Genomic DNA, 17561 nt, shown 5'->3' on the forward strand with positions numbered 1-17561 from the left:
AAGGCGATGGGTTCGGAGCCCAGATCTGGGTTTCCATCAGGCTCTCGGCCACTGCTAGCTACGTGAGCCAGGCCTCGTCACCTCAGCCCATCTATAAAGTGGAAACGTGAGGAAGACTGTCCCGAGGTTCAAACAAGACAGTGCTTGTGAACATGCCTGGCATGATCTCTGAGCCTCATTCACATGTAAATAACTATCAGTACTTATATTTACAAAGCAGTGGCAGAGCAATGAATGAATAACAGACCTAGTGTTTCAGAGACTGTGAGAAAAAAAGGGGGAAAAATGCAAATAATTATTATGGACTATACATATACCACTTTATATTTTATAGAACTTTACAGTTTACAAACTACTTTTGCATATATAAACTGCTTGATAATAGAAATGCACAGTTTTCCCTAGAAAGAGTTACTTCCCATTTTCACTGTACAAACAGAATGCTTAAATAAATGCAATTAAACTATCCTGACTCTTAGAGTAAAATATTCCAAAATCAGTCTATTGGACCCATCCTAAATGGGCCGGTAAGCCCCCAGAGTAGGGCCACTTGGGTGGTCAGCCTGCATTCAATAGAACCCAACTTTACCCAGACATTCAAGGAACCTCCCTCAGTACTTGTGAATGAGTTGGTCTTGTCATCTCTTCTTTAAACCCTGCACTTCAGAGGCTTGGGAATTGCATTTATGTATGTTGAAGCTGATTAGCTGACATGATCTGTTTCTTTTCAACAAATAAAACATGAAACTTCAATCTCAAAAAAAAAATTAAAGTAACTGCTTTAGAATTTGTAATGAAGCAGCTTAACGCAAGTCACATTTATTTTGCTAAGTTTATTTTCGTTTAGAACAATTTTTAGTCACTAACTTGAGAAACCTAAAGGTAATCTTAAACAACTGGAATGATGTTGCATGATTAACTAAACCAGAAGAATCTGTTATAGAGTAAAAGAAAAAAGTTTTAATTTATAATAAATACTGAAAAAGTATCACCACAAAGTGGTGCGTTTGATCATCAACGAAGGGCTCAGCAGACACAGCCAAACCAAACATTTCCGACGAGAGAAAGAGCTCATTGCGCTGGCTGTCATGACAGACACACGAGAGAAAAGCGTCTTCCGATCTCCGTCCCACGACTACAACCCGGACGTGTGACAGGAGCCACGTGCGCAGTGCAGTGGCCGGCATGCGTCACCTGTGTTTCTGTTACACTTAAGGCCCTACTGCTTGATTAAGGGCCTGGTTATTAAAAAACAAAACAGAACCCTGAAACACAAAAACCAAGCAAACAAAAACCAAAGTTTATACCTTTGAAGTATTTAAAATTCAGCTTTATTCATTGATTTTCCTCAGAAATACCTATATTCCTGGGGTATCTTCACCCACACGAACGTGGCTCAAGCACGCCTCCCCCGCTTGCCCCGATCCTGGCACCCCTCTCTCTGACCACTTACAGACCCCTTGTCTGTAGTACAAGCAATGGCCTCTCCACTACAGTTCTAATTGAGCTCCAGAACGTGTGCTTACACGTTTCCTAAAAACTTACACTTAGGCTAAAAAAAATTACTCTAGGCCCTCAGAGAAATGTGCCCAAGGAAATGCACTATTCTGCTAGATATTTTTGTAAATCTGTTAACCTTATTTTTATAGAGAAACTTTGTCTAGATTTCAGAGATAAACTCTGCATGTATTCAACATCAACTGTAACTGTGCCCCTACTGGAGATGATCTGATAACTACATTTCCTCCTACAATGAGATTGGAAGGAGGGCCTGGTACCCCGTCATCACAAGCTGAGAACTGTCTGAAGGCATCTAGACCCCCATTCTTCCTGCTTGCTGGCCTCCACGCCCCTTACCCAAAACCACCTAGGAGTGCGTCCAGGACAGTTCACAGTGACCAGCTCACAGCAAGTGTCTGAGAGTCCAGCAACTCTCAAGGTCACTGCTCGCTCTGGGGTGGTCCCTGCCTTTCCTCCTCCTGTTTCCGTGCGTGGAGTGCATTCCTCCAAGCCCCAGCACCTCTCCGTACCTTGCTCGGGCATCCGATTCATTTAAAGACAATCACTAAGCACTATGTCCCAGACAATAAACGACAAATAAAACACGTCTTTGCCCATGATGGGGTCAGGGTCTAGTGGACAAGAAGGTTTCTAAAATCATTACATCTATTCAAAGACTATCCACAATAGTGAGACATATGGTGGGCTAGAGAACTCCGAGGAAGAAGAGTCCTGGAGTAGCCAGGGAAGGCTTCTAGGAGGTGGTGGCATCTGAAGCCAGCCTTGAAGCTCAGGTAAGAACTTTTCAGTTATGAATGTAAATAGGGGAATCAGACAGTCCCACTTTCTCCATCTTCCGAAGTGATTCTTCATCTGTACCTGGGGTAACCTTCCTTACATTGTTATTGAAAGGCAATATAGCCTAGAGGACAATAATGACCTGAGTTCAATCCTAGCTCCATCATTTTCAAGTTGTGTGACACTGAACACGTGTGTTCACCTCTCTGAATTTCTTTCCTCCTGTCTGTGAAATGGGGAGACGACAAAGACCTCGTGAGATCGTCGTAGGGATTAACGAGATAATACCTAACGCTGTGCACAGCACGCTGAGAACCTAATACAGACCCGTCCCCTCTTAGCTGTGTGTGACCTCGCCTGCCCTGCTGTCTGCCACTCTGGCTGCCACTGGGCTTGCCAAGTCCCTGCTTCAGCGCTCGCTGTCGCGCACTGTGTGCATTCAGTCACCTGCTCAGAGAGATCTTCTTGACCCCAGCTTTAAACAGTCCCATCCCTCGCTCTCCATGTGCCTGCTTTATTTTAACTCAGCGTCTGTCTGTCTCCTCCACAGAACGCCAGCTCCACAAGGGGAGGGCCTGGCTTTGTTCACTATCACACCCCAGCATCTGGAACAGTGCCTGGCACGCAGCAGGGACTCAGATGTATCTGTGGACGGAATTACCGTAAAACAGGAAACGTAAAACTGGAGTAGTATCCACCTTGCAGGGTTTGCTGGGGCCAAACGAGATGGACCCTGATAGAAAAACAAGTCGTCACGGCCGGCACACAGACTGAGCCTCAGCCACCGCCCACCAGCCTGGAGACAGATCAGCTTGCGGTGGGGGACAGACGGGGCGCTCTGCAGGGTCCAGGGTGTGGGGGGGGTGGTCTCCCCTCAGTATCAGCGCCACACCCACGTGGTGCCGGGTTTCCAGGCTGCTAGGTAAGGAAAAACCCCGGGGTTTAGCAACAGTACCGGCTTTCTTGGTGTCAACTTGATAACTTATGGGCGACGTGCAAGACACAGCTCCTGGCTGGCCAGGCTGCTGAGATATTCTTCTCTAGTCTTTGTGGAAGACACAAATAAAGCACACTGTGAGTCCACTTGCACAAAAGAGAGCAAGCCACAGGCGGGCTGACGAAGGGTCAACAGGAATCTAAGAAGTCAGGCCCGTCACTGAATAGCCACAAGACGCTGAGAGATCCTCCTGGCCTGTCTCGGTGAACCGCCAAAGCGGTGGTCACGCGTGAAACAGCATCACTGACTCTAAAGAACGGAAGACCTTGACAAGTGACAATGGAAAGGACGTGCTGGACGGTGGAGCAGCTCAAGCAGAAGGACAGAGGGAAGGAGGTGGGGCGGAGGGCTGGACGCCCGACTTTGTTTGGCTGAAGAGCAATGTGGGGGAGGGATGGCAAGGCAGGCTGTGCACAGACCACGGGAGGCCTCTGGGGGCTGAGCTGAGGGGCCGAAACTTCTCTGACGGACTGTGAGTCATTCCTGGAGCTCCTGCCCAGGGAAGTGCCTATTTAAATTCAGTAAAGGTGGTAGCCATCAGGCAGCTACTGTGGAGAAGAGGCAGAAGCATAAACTTCCAGCCAAGGGATAACCAGGGAGAAGCAAGGAAGGCGGACTCAGAAAGGAGGGGTTGGCCGGGAGAGGTGAAACCGGCAGGTGCTGTGAGGAGCAGCTCTGAAAAACCTCCTCTGAGGACGCCAGGAAATGGAAGGAACAAGACCTGAAGCTTCTGCGAGGCCTGCTGTGTTTCATCACTAGCTGGAGTCACGATGCGCCCAACAGGGCGCGTCAGCTCTGCATCACGCGGAGCAGCTGTGAAGCACGCGTGCGGCAGCCACGGTGGTGAGGGCCACCAGTGCCTCCCGGGCCTCACTCCCAAGTCTGCTTCCCGTATGGCAAGGAGAGGGCCAGAGCGCTTATGAATTGCTCAAAGCTGGCTCAATCTCGCCTCTTCCATGGAACACGCCACAGAACAGCCTTTGATGCCCAGCGACTGACAGGGTCCTTCACCACCTCGCCGCTCTGGCATGGGGTGGCCCCTCTCGCCCCGCCAGAGGGCCTGCTCTCTGCCTGCTCCACCTCCTGCTCCACCACAGACGGGACATGAGCGCGCTTAGCGGCCCCGCGTCACCGCGGGGGTTCAGAGAGCCCAGTGGAGGCGGTGTGCGTGCCGGCAACCCTGCAGCCCGCCGGGCATCTGGCACTGCCCAGCAGTACCAGCTCCAGCCTTAACACCACTCTCCTCCATCAGGAAGGGATCAGTTTCCTGAGCCGCAGTGCTCCGGCCCACACACACCTGCCCCACGTGGTTCATCACTGGAGCATCTTTGCTAAGCATATGGATACGAGCACAGATATTTCTTGAGAAGGGGGCTGCGAAAAGTTTGTGGACAATGAAAAAAAAATAAGCAATTCTATCTGTACACTGGAACACTAGAAAATAATTCAGTCATCAGCGAGGCAAAAGCACAAAACTAAATTTTAGGTAAAAATTAACTCAAGGTAAATTAAACTAACAGGAGTTAGATTTCTTCTAAGTCAGATTGTCAGATACTAGAGTTTTAGGAAGCTATATTTTAGAAATGTGACACACATAAGAACATATATGTGTGTATGGATATACATGTATACGCATACATGTATAAATATACACGTATAGTATATGTATCAATATTTTAAGATAGCACACCTGGGTCCACAGAAGATGCTTTTTGCTTTTTCCCCACCTTTCCTCTATTTTTCACATTTTTAAATGGGGAAAAAAGGCACATGTATTTTGAAAACATACCAAGGAAAGCACCACACCAACAAATAGTTAAGATAATGCTATGTCAACATCTTAACTATATTTTTAAAAAAGCAATGTTCAAACACTGTTTTATGTTAATTGCTAAAGACAAAAGCTGTTTAAAAAGTTTCACATTTCCTGAACTTCAAAAAATAATAAAGTATATTATGTTAATTTCTGCTGCATTACAAAGATAAGTTATAATTGCAGTTTCAAAAGTAAAAATTTTCCCTCTAAATATAATTAACATGGAATTAAAACTGAGAAATAACTTGGAATTCTATACAATCCTGTGAGTAATCTAGTATTATACACATATGTCTCATATTCAAAAAAATCAGTGAGCTATATTTAAACCTATTTCATGATGGTAAAATTATGCAAATTTTAAAAATTATTAATAATTTTAATGTTTAATTTTTGTAAGCTATTCTAGAAAGAAGTGATCCTAATAAAAATGAGCAGACGTCTAACACATGGCGATTTCCTACCACCGTGGTGGGCCCCTCTGCCTGACGCCCGTGTGGCCTCTTACCTGACACAGAGACGGCGTGGGTCCGAACGCCCTGCTTCTCGCTGTTGGCCAGCCTGGAACAGAGGTGCAAAGCCGTGAGTGCCATGCTCTTCAGACCATACCGCCAGCATTCATTCAAACCGTGAGCTGCCCAGAATCAGGAGGACTGTGCCATTTCCCAGGGAGACTGCACAGTCTAGAGGGGTGATTTTGTAAAACACTGGATTCTACCACCTGAGGCCCTTAAAGTCACCAGACTGCTTTAATGTTTTAAAGACCAGAAATTAAGACAGAGAAGTGAAGGAACGCTGAACTATAACATGACTGAATGTGGTGTACGTGGCTTAGATTAACTTTAATTTAGATGCTGGACTGCAAGGGAGTGGCCGAAGGTATACCACAGAGGGAACGATGCCTGGGACTGAGATGCAAATGTGAAACACTGTTACACGACTGGCCCTGCTTCAATTTCGAGCATGTCCAAGAGCAGACAGCACATGGACATATATTGTTATTATTTACAGACTGAAACAAGGTAAGCTTAATGCATCCGGTTATTTGTTTCATGAAACGGCTCGACAACGTTAGTGTTTTACATACACACCCACGTAAAATAACATTTTGGCCAAAGGTTTCAGTGACGTTTTGAAAAAATCCAAGTATAGCTCAGTTTAAAATTTTTGGAAAAGTGTAAAACAGAGAAAAAAGGAACCCTATAGTCTTTATTTTTTAAAATATTTTTGTTGCATTTCTTTAATTAATTTATTTATTTTTAAATCTATTTAGTTATTTATTTATTTTTGGCTGCTTTGGTTTTTCGTTGCTGTGCACGGCTTTCTCTAGTTGCGGTGAGCAGGGGCTACTCTTTGCTGCGGTGCACAGGCTTCTCATTGTGGTGGCTTCTTTTATTGTGGAGCACGGGCTCTAGGTGTGTGGGCTTCAGTAGTTGTGGCACGTGGGCTCAGTAGTTGTGGCTCGTGGGCTCTAGAGCACAGGCTCAGTAGTTGTGGCGCATGGGTTTAGGTGTTCCACGGCATGTGGGATCTTCCCGGACCGGGGCTCCATCCCGTGTCGCCTGCATTGGCAGGCGGATTCTTAACCACTGTGCCACCAGGGAAGCCCAGAACCCTATAGTCTTTAGATGTCAAAGTCACTTTGCTCTTTTTATAAAAGAAAACTTTTCCTGCTACATAAGCCTTTACTCTAGAAGTACTAAATAAGAATTTTTCCTAGTATATAGAATTTATATTAGGTAATACGGGAGCTTAAAATAGTATATCCCCATTGAGAACTAGAAATATTCAATATGCAACTGCATAACCTCTATAACTAAGGGTTACAGCACAAAGCCATAGCCCTGAGTTCCTTTTATGGAATTCTCTAAATATGTGAAATGGTATCTTTATTATAAAAGTTTAACCAAAGTTGTTTTCTAACAAATCACCAGTTCCTCTTCTATTGCAGCTCCACGACCTATTCTCACCATCTCTGAACTACATTTACCAGGAGGTCCCAGGTGCACACATTCATAATAAGCAGGTTGCATCACCTGCCGCTGTATCCTGTTGATAGGACACCAGGGTCTTCCTTGGCTGCGGGCTGGGATGCTACTTCAAACCAACTTACAACTGCAGGGATACCTGCACCTCTCTGATCAGTGGCAGTAACAGGTCTGCTGCTCTATGATTTGTGGAAATTCTGCTCTTTTAAAGTTTGCTTTATTTGTTCAGTTTTTCTAGGATTTGTTAGCACTTCTAACCGACTCCCTTCTTCCTGACTTTTTTATCCGTGTTTATGATTCCAGTGTGTTTTGATCCTCAAAGTCATCTCTTAAGACTTTCCACAATTGAAGATACTCTAAGCATTAGTTCCTTGCCTGATATGGGACATTAACAAATACCTATTAAATATTGTTGAGTTTGTGAAATACGAGGCCTAAAAGCTAAGAGAAAGCTGGTCTCGCCCATCCCTCCACTCGCCTGCCCAGCTACTGTGTGCCTCCTGTGTGCCAGATACGGCCCAGTGTCGGGTCTACCACGTCACGTGACCCTGGCCGTCACCGAGGCCACAGGGTGTGAGCAGCAGAGAGGTAACTGTTTAATGTGAGATAAGTTACAGGAAGACACACAGGGCTGCTCCTGGGACTGGGGTGGTGGGAGGTTTCCAGAGGCAGGGATGCAGGATAAAATTTGAGCAGGCCCCTGCTGGGGACAAGGCCGGAGGGAAGGAAGGACTCCAGGAACTGAAGGCAGTTCAACGTGAACGAAGAGTTAGCACGAGGAACGGGAGGTGAGGCCGGAGGAGCCGGCAGGGACCGTCGTGCAGCCTCCCGCTGGCTGGCTGAAGGATGTGGGCCTGAATCTAAGAGCAGCAGCGGTCACGCGAGGGGTTCGAGAGGAAAAGTCCCTTCTGCTGTTGTAGAGAATGGATGGGACGGTAGGCAACACGGGACAGGCAAAGATGGGTAGGAGGTGTGCAGGAAAATGGGAACCCAGAAGACCTGAGACTGCTGTCCTTTGAGGTGGGTCCTTGGCTGGTGTTGAGGAGGTCTCCCACCAACCCCTAACTAGTAAGTGTGGTTCACTATCCTTACACTGTTCGTACAAGTAATATGGTTCGTGCTGAACTCTTGCCTTCCTTCTGGGAGTCTGCAATTTGGGTACACGCCAAGCAAAGTGTGCATACGTGACCAGGCCCCCATAAAAGCTGGGGCACCGAGTCTCTAACCAGCTTCCCTGGTAGACAACACTCCACGGCATCACACCTCATTCCCGAGGATCAGGTGCGCCCTACCTGAGTCCCTGAGAGGGGGCTCTTGGGAGCCTGCCCCTGGCTCCCTCGGGACTTCATGCCACTGCTCTCGGCCTGGCCAGTTTTGCTCTGCGTTCCCTGGCAGCCATACATCACAGCTGAGAGTACGGTTACATGCTGAGTCCTGGGAGTTCTTTCTAGAGAATCACTGAATGGGGCAGTCTTAGGGACCTCGACACAGGAGTCTACTGGAGGAGCCCAGACAGGTGATAACAGCTAAGAACCGGGGAGGGATGGTGGGAATGTCAAGTGGATGGATCTGATAGTTAGGAAGCAGAAAGGAAGGAATTGGCGGCAGACCGGTGATAGAGGAGAGAGAGTGACAGAACAGAGGTGACGCCCAGGTTCCACCCTCTCTGTCCCTATATGCAGTGGCCTCTCAGGTGCTGTAGTCTCTGCAGGTGCCTTGGATTCTCTTCAGATCTCTCTCTGAGTGCTCAGCACGCAGCTGTAATTGTTTATTTACCTGTATATCTGAATGTCTAGATTGTAACTTTCATTTGGTCCCCAATTCCTAGCACAATGGCTGAGAACAGAGAAGCTTTGGCATTCTTTTCCTTGTACAGATTGAAACATCTACTATGAAATTCATGACATAAACAAATTTAAAAATTAACATAAATTACATATCTTTAATTTTCTCACTTGTAAAATAGCCAGAATGGTATCTATTCTCAGGTTCTTATAAATATTGTCACTGACTATAAAGTGACTGTTTGACAACAGACCTCCCTCATACGATCTCACTGCTATTCTCGAGCTCCCTGCTGAACTTAAAGGGAAAATTCATTGTACACTTTTGATTAAACCTAACTACATGATTTAAAATTGATTTGATTTCTTTCTGGAAACATCTGTTTTCGAGTTCCCTAATCATATACGTAGAAATTTGATGACTCAGGCAAATGGATAATAAAGCACAGTGAGTTCCTCCCAGTTTCTAATGCACAGGAGTCACAAGACACACAAAGCAGTACTTACTTTGGTATCGAAGGCAAAGCCCGTTCACCTTCTGGGGAAACAACAGAAAGAGACAGATGAGATTCCTTCTTTCCTTTGGAAAAGATTATGTATAGAAATCAGAGAAAGAAGATGAGTCTTATTTCAGAATTTTAGCAATAACCCTTTAAAATGAAGTTGGTATACTGCCTATCTATCTTAGGTTTCCATGGCTTTATTTTTAGTATTTATGACAAATATACACTGCCTGCAGGTGCAGACTATATAAAAGGTATTGCCAATCAAAACCAAATGCTAAGGGATAAACCGAATAAAGATATTCTTCCCAGGAGACTCTAGAAGATGAAGATTTTCTCATAATCAAAGCCAACATTCTTTACCAAAGACTGAACGTCCGGCGGTAACACCAAAACCTGTGCGGGACTGTGCTCCGCAACAAGAGAGGCCGCGATAGTGAGAGGCCCACGCACCGCGACGAAGAGCGGCCCCCACTTGCCACAACTAGAGAAAGCCCTCGCACAGAAACGAAGACCCAACACAGCAAAAATAAATAAATTAATAAACTCCTACCCCCAACATCTTCTTTAAAAAACAAAAAACAAACCTGTGCAGGACACACAGAAATCCAAAGGAAACAAACCCACAGGGTGTGTTCCTGGAGGAACAGGGGCAGCCAAGGGGCCCAGCAGCCCCAGAGGCGTGGCCTGAAGTGTCCTGTGGACTCGACTTCGGGAGGTGCTGAGGCCCCCATGATGGTGGCAGACTCCCCCGTCACGGCTGGGCTCTGGCCAGCGCATCACAGGGAAGCTCTGCTCAGTGGCTGGGGAGATGTGCTCCCTTCCCTTCATTAGTGAACCAGGAAGCATGGAGCCCCCTGGTTTAATCTCTTTTATCTGGATGAATCCGGTGGTCAACCCATCCCACCAGTCCCCTCGCTCCCCAGGCCACGGATTACCCTTGTCCAGGTCTCCTGTCCCTCCTCCTATTCCCAGTCCCATCCCGTATGGCCCTGAACACAGCATGATCACACATTCCATCTCTTGAAAGATTCTCTTCCTTCTGGTGGAAGCATCATCCCTCAATCTTTCAAAGCTCAATTCAAGCTCAACCTCCTCTAAGGAGCCCTTCCTGGAACACCCCAAGTGGCTCTGGATGGCCTTCCTGTGCTACTGCTGCATTAGCAGAGCGCTTCCCACGTATCAGACGACTTAGAAGGTCAGACTTGACCCGCCCACAAGGCCACCCCCGACACTGGCAGAGGACCTGGCACTCACAGCCACTGCATAATACCCAATACACTGCAGAAACTTCATCCAAATTTCCTCACTATGACTTTCTGACATCCAAATTTCAAGCAAAATAACCACGTTATACCATGAAGACCAAACTTAGAATAACTGGAAAATCCTATCATTAGTTTATTACCCCATGGATGCTACCACCACCACCTTACCCACACTCAACACTGTCAATTAATCATATGGGCTTTCAAATGACATGTCAGTGTGATTTCTAGCTGTTTCACTCTCTCTGTTGAAATTTCTACTTCCTTGGAGAGAAAAAGGAACCAGATTATGAACTATTTGGTTAATACAGACTTTATAAGAAGCTGGGCAGCAGCAGGAAGAAGGCTGAAAATGAGGCGATTAACAACTGAAGGAGCGTAAGAGAGTCAATTTTCAGGAAACAAGAACGTAGCAGAACACTGAGAGAAATGGCAACAGACGCGATAAGCGGCAGCATGATAAAAGTCCCCAAGCGCTCACCAACTAAAATGCCCAACGCTAGGAGCTAACTTTTGACACTGCTTTAAATTTATAAGTTGAATGAGTAACATATGCTTTCTCATGGCATTCACGTGGTCTCTTATTTCTCAGCATAAATTCCTTAGGATTAAGGATGCATCTTTGTATTAAACCACATTTTTATTTTCATTTTTAGAAATGAGGCTTTTAATTTTTGAATAAAAGTTTTTATCTATTGTTTTTTAATAATCAATACAGATTCACTGTAACAAATCTAAATCATAAAGGTCTATAATGTAGACCAAAAAAAGTAGACAAGTTGAAGCCCCCCCCCCCCCGCTTCACATACAATTCCACCTTCCGTAGGGGTATTCACTGTCCACATTTAACTTTCCAGACTACCAGACTCCTCGTATGCTTATAAACACACACAGGTTTGGCTATACACACACATGTGCATGTCGGTTTCAGCACGGAAACAGGGCCAGCTCATCGTCTCAAACAGCTGCGCGGCATCTCACACTCCCTTACTTATGAGCTACTAGCTCCGCCCCCGTAGACACCAGGGTCGTCCCACATTTTGTGCTACCGAAGACAGTGCAGCAGGGGCGCCGCATCAGTGGTCCTGCGCGGCTGTTTCCAGGAGGGGCCGGCAGCACCAGGGGCAACCGAAAGCACTGTCCCAACTCACGCCGACACAGTGGAGTGTGGAGGGCACCTCGCAACAGCCCCACCAAGAATGGGTATCACGGTCTTTCCACCCATCTAACAACAGGTTAACAGACACAGAATGCTATCTGTCACTGTCTGTGTCCATAAGCTTACCGGACAGTGTATGTCCGTTCTTCTATAGGTGCCCATTTTTACCCTCTTAGTCAATGAGCTAGAAGAACATTTGAAAAATAAGAGATTTTAATTCTTTATTGTATGTATTACAGATGTTTCCCCTTCTGCGTCACGGCTTTAAAAAGCATTTCTTTGACTAGTAGAAGCGCTTCATACTTATGTACTGATGAACTCCACGGATTTGCTCTCCGTGCCTTCTGGGTTTTGGGTCAGGCTTTGGAGCAGCCCCACCCTCACAATGTGCAGTATTTACCATCATCCTCCGGACAGAAACCCTCCTTGAGAACGATGAAATTATGACCCTGATCTGCACAATTCTTTCCTCTGAGGAGAATTTTACTAAGATTGAAAAATTGCTACTGAGCTTTCTTGCAAGTAAAGGAAAGGTCAGATAACGCCCCACGATAAGGGCCAAGGTCACACAGCGACTCTGCTGGAATCTGGTTCAGGGCATCAGACTTGTGACTCTTAGTTTTCTGCCCTAATGACACCACATTTAAAAGCACTTTCTAAATTCAAAGCAATTATGGTGGATCAAAGAGTTAACGAAGTGCATCTGGGCACATCAGACCTCAGGTGTAGAACTTACACGTCACTATAACTGTTAACACTCGCAAACGTGTACATGCTCCTTACCATTAAGCAGTTTATAGTCTAGAGAGGACAAATGGGTACGTACATAATCATTACTTAAAGTACATACCAGGAAAATGGTACATTAGAGTTGTGGAAACATGTTTCACATTTATATGAAATTAAAAAAAAAACTAAATTAAAAAATGCACATGTGCTCTTGTCCATGTATTTCTGACTATAATCCATTAAAACATCTGACTTAAAATATTATTTCAATTAGGCAATATAACCTCACTTTAGGTATCTATTATAAACGTCATGTAATAAGTACATATGCTGTGATTTAGAATAAAGTAAATAAATTAGCAGACTCAATAATGAATTCTATAAAGACAACATAAAATTGGTAACAACCGATGCCCTACTAGGTTTTTATGAGAAGCATTTTCATTTATGCTGTTTTCATATGAACGAAGAATTTAATGCATCTCATTTCATGAGATTTGATAACAAAATGTTTCTCCCTAGAGGGGAAAAAAAGCCGATTAAAAACCAACACAGGAAGATGTTAAATAAAGCTTCAAACATTTAATGCTTAATGTCTGAATGTTATTTTTTTGTGTACCAACAAATTAATGAAGAATATTTTGGTAAATCAGGATGAAATTAAAAAATTATTCACTAAAAAGAAGACAGGCGATATGGCACATTTAACACTTTTCACAGAATACTATCTTTATATGAAACAACTGTCCCCAAACATTTAAACAATGTTTGCAAGGTGCATATCCCCACTTAAAGCACAATACGAAAACTCAAAGCTCATGGATGCAAAGATTTTAACTGAGAGTAGCCTTCAGATATTTCTAAAAGCAACTTCATTACATAAAAAAAGCTATGATAAATACACACTATATTTTAGGAAAAAAATAAATGAAGAGGCTTTATTGGTCTGATCATAGTGGGAAAACATTTTTGCTAGATTAGCCACATCCTGGAATCCATGCACTCATTGGCCTTTTGGTTCATGGCTTTATAGATACCGTTTTCAGAGCACAACACCCTGACACTAACTTTTAAACAAAGCTTCCAATGATGCCTCTGCTTTACACCCTCCCTCAACGCCCTCCACCTGCTGTCAGCACAGAGAACTTGACTGCTGGGCAGGCAGGACCCTCTGCTGTGTCTACACTTGGAGCTCAGGGCTTTGTCATCTGCTTCCCTTGTGTGTCTCCACATACGCTTCCCCATTCGCTCACCGCTCAGTCGTCCCCAACTCCCTCCAGGGATCGTCCTACCCACAGAGGGGAGTGCTGGCAGGGATCCTGTGTCCACCTGCCACAGAGCTGGCTGCCTGCTTGACGGGGACTACTGTGGACCCCCCTACCACTCTATAAAGTAGGTACCATTCTTCCGTTATGGACGAGGAATCTCCAAGCCAAGGCTCATCCAGTGTGTCAAGATCACACTGAAACTAGCAGCAGCGTTGCAACGACAGCAACACTGAAGTTTCTGATGCTGTACGTGCCAGCACGGCCCCAAGCCACCTACACACGAGGCCGTCCCCCCACGACTACACAAGACAGGGACCACTCTTCGTGTCTCGTGGGACGGAACTGAGGCACAGAAAGTTAAGTACTTTGCAGACGGCATACACACATGATTTGAACCCACAGGTCAATACAATTCCAAAGTCCAGTTTTTTCCTGCTTTATTTCAGAAATCCAAATCCTCTGAAACACCCCATCTTACTGCCTTGTGAAAGGCTAAAGAGACACAGTCGTGTTTCTAAGGTTCATCACATCATGCTTAGAACTACTACTCTAAGCTTTTGAGATCTATGAGAAAAAATAGGAAAGAGACTTTATCATGAGTTACAAGAGACTTAAAAAAACGACCCAGAACATAATCCCAAAAGTTTATTTAAAAATGCTAATGGTAACCTAGAAAATACATTAAGTATGTTGTTCAAAACGAAAGGGTCTAAACACAGTGTTTCCTTTAAGCTCTGTCCAAACCCAGCTCTTAGGCTGTGAGCTGGATCACTTCCCTAGAAAAGCAAGAATACAGATCCACTGCGCTGAAATATTCATCCACTCTTCACGTTCGCAGAGCGATCTAAAAGGACCATAGGCTGTGGGGTGAGCTCGGCTAACGATTCAGAGGGAGCGCTGGAACAGAAGGAGAGCTCACCTTTCTGAGGCCTGATGATGAAAGACTGCGTGGCCCCGTGCACCAGCCGGCAGTACCCATCTATCAGGTCGGCCATGTTCTCGGCAATGGTCAGGGACGGTGCTGTCACCGTCAGAGGCTGGACAGGGGAGAAGACCCAGAGAGAGCCGTTATTGTTCTTTCCAGTAATCAAAGGGACAGCTGCACTATGACATCAGATCTCTAGATACACTTGAACACAGAGTGGGAGCGAAACAAGATCTGTCATAAGGTTTGAGTGAAAAAGGAAGTTTGATATTTAAGGATGTTATTCCTAGAATATGTGACAGAAGGCAAACCCAGGCAAAAAAAGAAAAATCACTTAAACCGAGACTCCCTTTCTAGAACAAAAAGAGGTGAAAAAAACCACTTCCTTTCAGAACGTCTGGTCCCTTAGGCACGCTCTAATTAAGAAAAGAATTTAGAAAATTAGTAAGCTAAAGTAGAGCTTATTTTAGAAACTAGACAAATGTGGAGTAAATTTTTATCAACCGTCATCGTAGTTTTTCTGACATTGAATGAGCGGAATTTCATTATTTGGAGCATGCACAGCACGTTCTGCTCCAGAGCTTAGAAACCACACTTTCCAAGTTAAACATGCAATTACGATAAATTTCCCCAAAACCTATCATTAAATGTTATCCAGGAGATCATCAAAGCTGTATCTTACTTTCAAACACAAGTATGTCCTAACTCATGTAGTCTACATAACTTCCTTCCAAAGGGACAACGTATTTCACCTGCAGTATCCTAAATATTATTTGAGGGTAGCAAACAGAAAGGAGGACAGCCTGAAAATGATGGTGCAAACAAGAAATTACTGAGGTATTTTCAGGAAAGTTCAATTTGCAATACGGTTTCAGAATTTCATGGCATCATTTGTTTACTTCTGAGAATCCACTGCCTGGAGCCTAGAAATGCTGCGATCCCAAGGCAGCAGGAGCAAGAAGGCGTGAGGAGCACCGAAAACAAACCATCCCCGCAGGGGCCGCAGCAGAGCAGAGCCCAGGTGTGCGAGTGGGGCCAGGTGAGCCCCCAGAACGGGCTTCACCCACGAGAAAGCCTGCGTGTGCCGCCAGGTGGTGCAGACTCTTCGGTATGTGAGTATTCTCTGCCCGTCTTTCAGAAAGGTCACCTTACGTAGTGTTTGCCAAATGTTCATTTCTCGTGCCAGGCCTGCCTTTACATTCCACACCACGTGCTGATTAAGAAGAGGCTCCGGGTCCAGACTGTCTGGGATGAACTCCATGTCTATCGCCTACTAGGACCGTGGCCACCATCCTGAGCTTGGTTCCCTCATCTACAGACTGGGGGTAACCAAAGTATCTCAAAGTGCCTCTTCCGCTGGGTTCTGAGGATGCCGTGTGTTGCCCTTGGCTTCTGTGTTAAGTGTCGGACAGTGGGGACATATGTGGCATGAAGTGCCAGCTGCTGCCGCGGTTATTTTCCTAGTTATTACCCCCCAGAGAATGTCACATACTGCACAGTCTGGGAAATAACACTGTAACATAGTTTACAGAATTTATATAATTCTAAGAGGCTGATTTTCTTGGTAATTCATGATAATCTTCCAGCATCTCCACAATAAGGCTCCATTAATTTTTAAACCTGTTTTCTATTCTTGAGGGCATTTAATCATTATTATTCGTAATGTAACGCTTATTACATTAGAGAAAGCTGTGATTCTGATGACCCATGAATACTTCACCTGCAACCAGAAACAATCGTCATTTCTACAACAGCGCTTTATTTTCGTCTTCCCATCGTGACGCACGTGAGCCCTCCTTACCTCAGGCGCTCCTGCAATCTTCAGCTGCAGCGTCCCCTTCCTGTCCTTGTCTTCGCTGTTTGAATACTGAATGGTCTGCACTTGATTGAAGTCGGCCAGGTGTGTGGGCTTTGGGAAGAAAAGGCAAACGCTCTGGACCACAGACGCAAGACTCATGTGAGCTATTCTGTGCAGTCCTCACGGCCCCAAGCCCACCTCATCCTCCTGAGGACACCTCCCTACGCGGGATGTCTGAGGAAACCAACTGTCCGTGTTGCCTGGGGGGCCATTCTCCCTCTGAGGGGCAGTCATGGACCTGCTAGGGCCACCTGCTCACTTCACGGTCAGGGATGTGTCTGCTCTCTGTGCTCCTGACGGCCGAGGGGCACTCCATCCTCAGGAGCTGCACAAGTGGTCACCAGTCCCACACGACTCGTGACACAGAAAGGAAGGAGGGAGTCCCTGACCTGACTCACCCTCTGGCCTGGGGGGAACCGTGTGAAATTCTTGGCCTAAGGGAACATTCTGCTCCACTTCTCACAGAGAGAGGGACCTGTTCCCACTCCCAATGCACCCTGAGCTAGAACAAGTCTCTGAAACGTTCTGAAGTTCCAGAGTGTAACAGTGCTAGGGAGACGCTGGGTATTCAAAGGGCCCTTCCCACACAGACAGGCCAAGAGAGACACTGTTCTTTTTCCCAAGAGGAGTAAACTCTTTTTTCTTACACAGACAAAACATGCCCATCCGTCTTTCATCCTCTACCATTTCATGACAACGACCGGTTCGCGTGAGACGATTCCTACCGGTTTATCCAAAACAATCGGCCTAGTTAGGACCTCTTTCTCTTAGAACATCACAGGTATCAGCCCCTCCCTGCCAAGTGCCCCACTCAGCACAGATTATGCCACTGGGATTGAGCCGGAATTACGGTTCAGAAGGGGACTCCTACCCCGCGCCCCTTCACAGGGAAGCGTCTCTGCAGCACTGCTCTCAGGCATTGCTGTCAGGCCCCCCACACGGACGCCCACGGGCAGTCCTCCGTCCCC

General features: G+C 45.8%; 1 protein-coding gene across 29 annotated transcripts in view; it reads right to left on the reverse strand.

The window, feature by feature from the left end:
• PTK2 (protein tyrosine kinase 2) overlaps window positions 1-17561 on the reverse strand; it is a 188933-nt gene that overhangs the window by 84323 nt on the left and 87049 nt on the right. For 23 of the 29 annotated variants that reach the window (XM_065895471.1, XM_065895468.1, XM_065895493.1 and 20 more), the window contains 4 exons: window positions 16537-16644; window positions 14730-14847; window positions 9391-9421; window positions 5620-5672 (listed from right to left, as the gene is read on the reverse strand). In XM_065895471.1, coding sequence (XP_065751543.1) covers window positions 5620-5672; window positions 9391-9421; window positions 14730-14847; window positions 16537-16644 — 310 coding nt within the window. Of the gene's footprint in view, window positions 1-5619; window positions 5673-9390; window positions 9422-14729; window positions 14848-16536; window positions 16645-17561 lie in introns of those variants that run through there. The other 6 variants (XM_065895490.1, XM_065895491.1, XM_065895487.1 and 3 more) reach the window with 3 other exon arrangements.

Source organism: Phocoena phocoena, chromosome 17 (genome assembly GCF_963924675.1).
Source record: "Phocoena phocoena chromosome 17, mPhoPho1.1, whole genome shotgun sequence".
In the NCBI taxonomy this organism is placed as follows: Eukaryota; Metazoa; Chordata; class Mammalia; order Artiodactyla; family Phocoenidae; genus Phocoena; species Phocoena phocoena.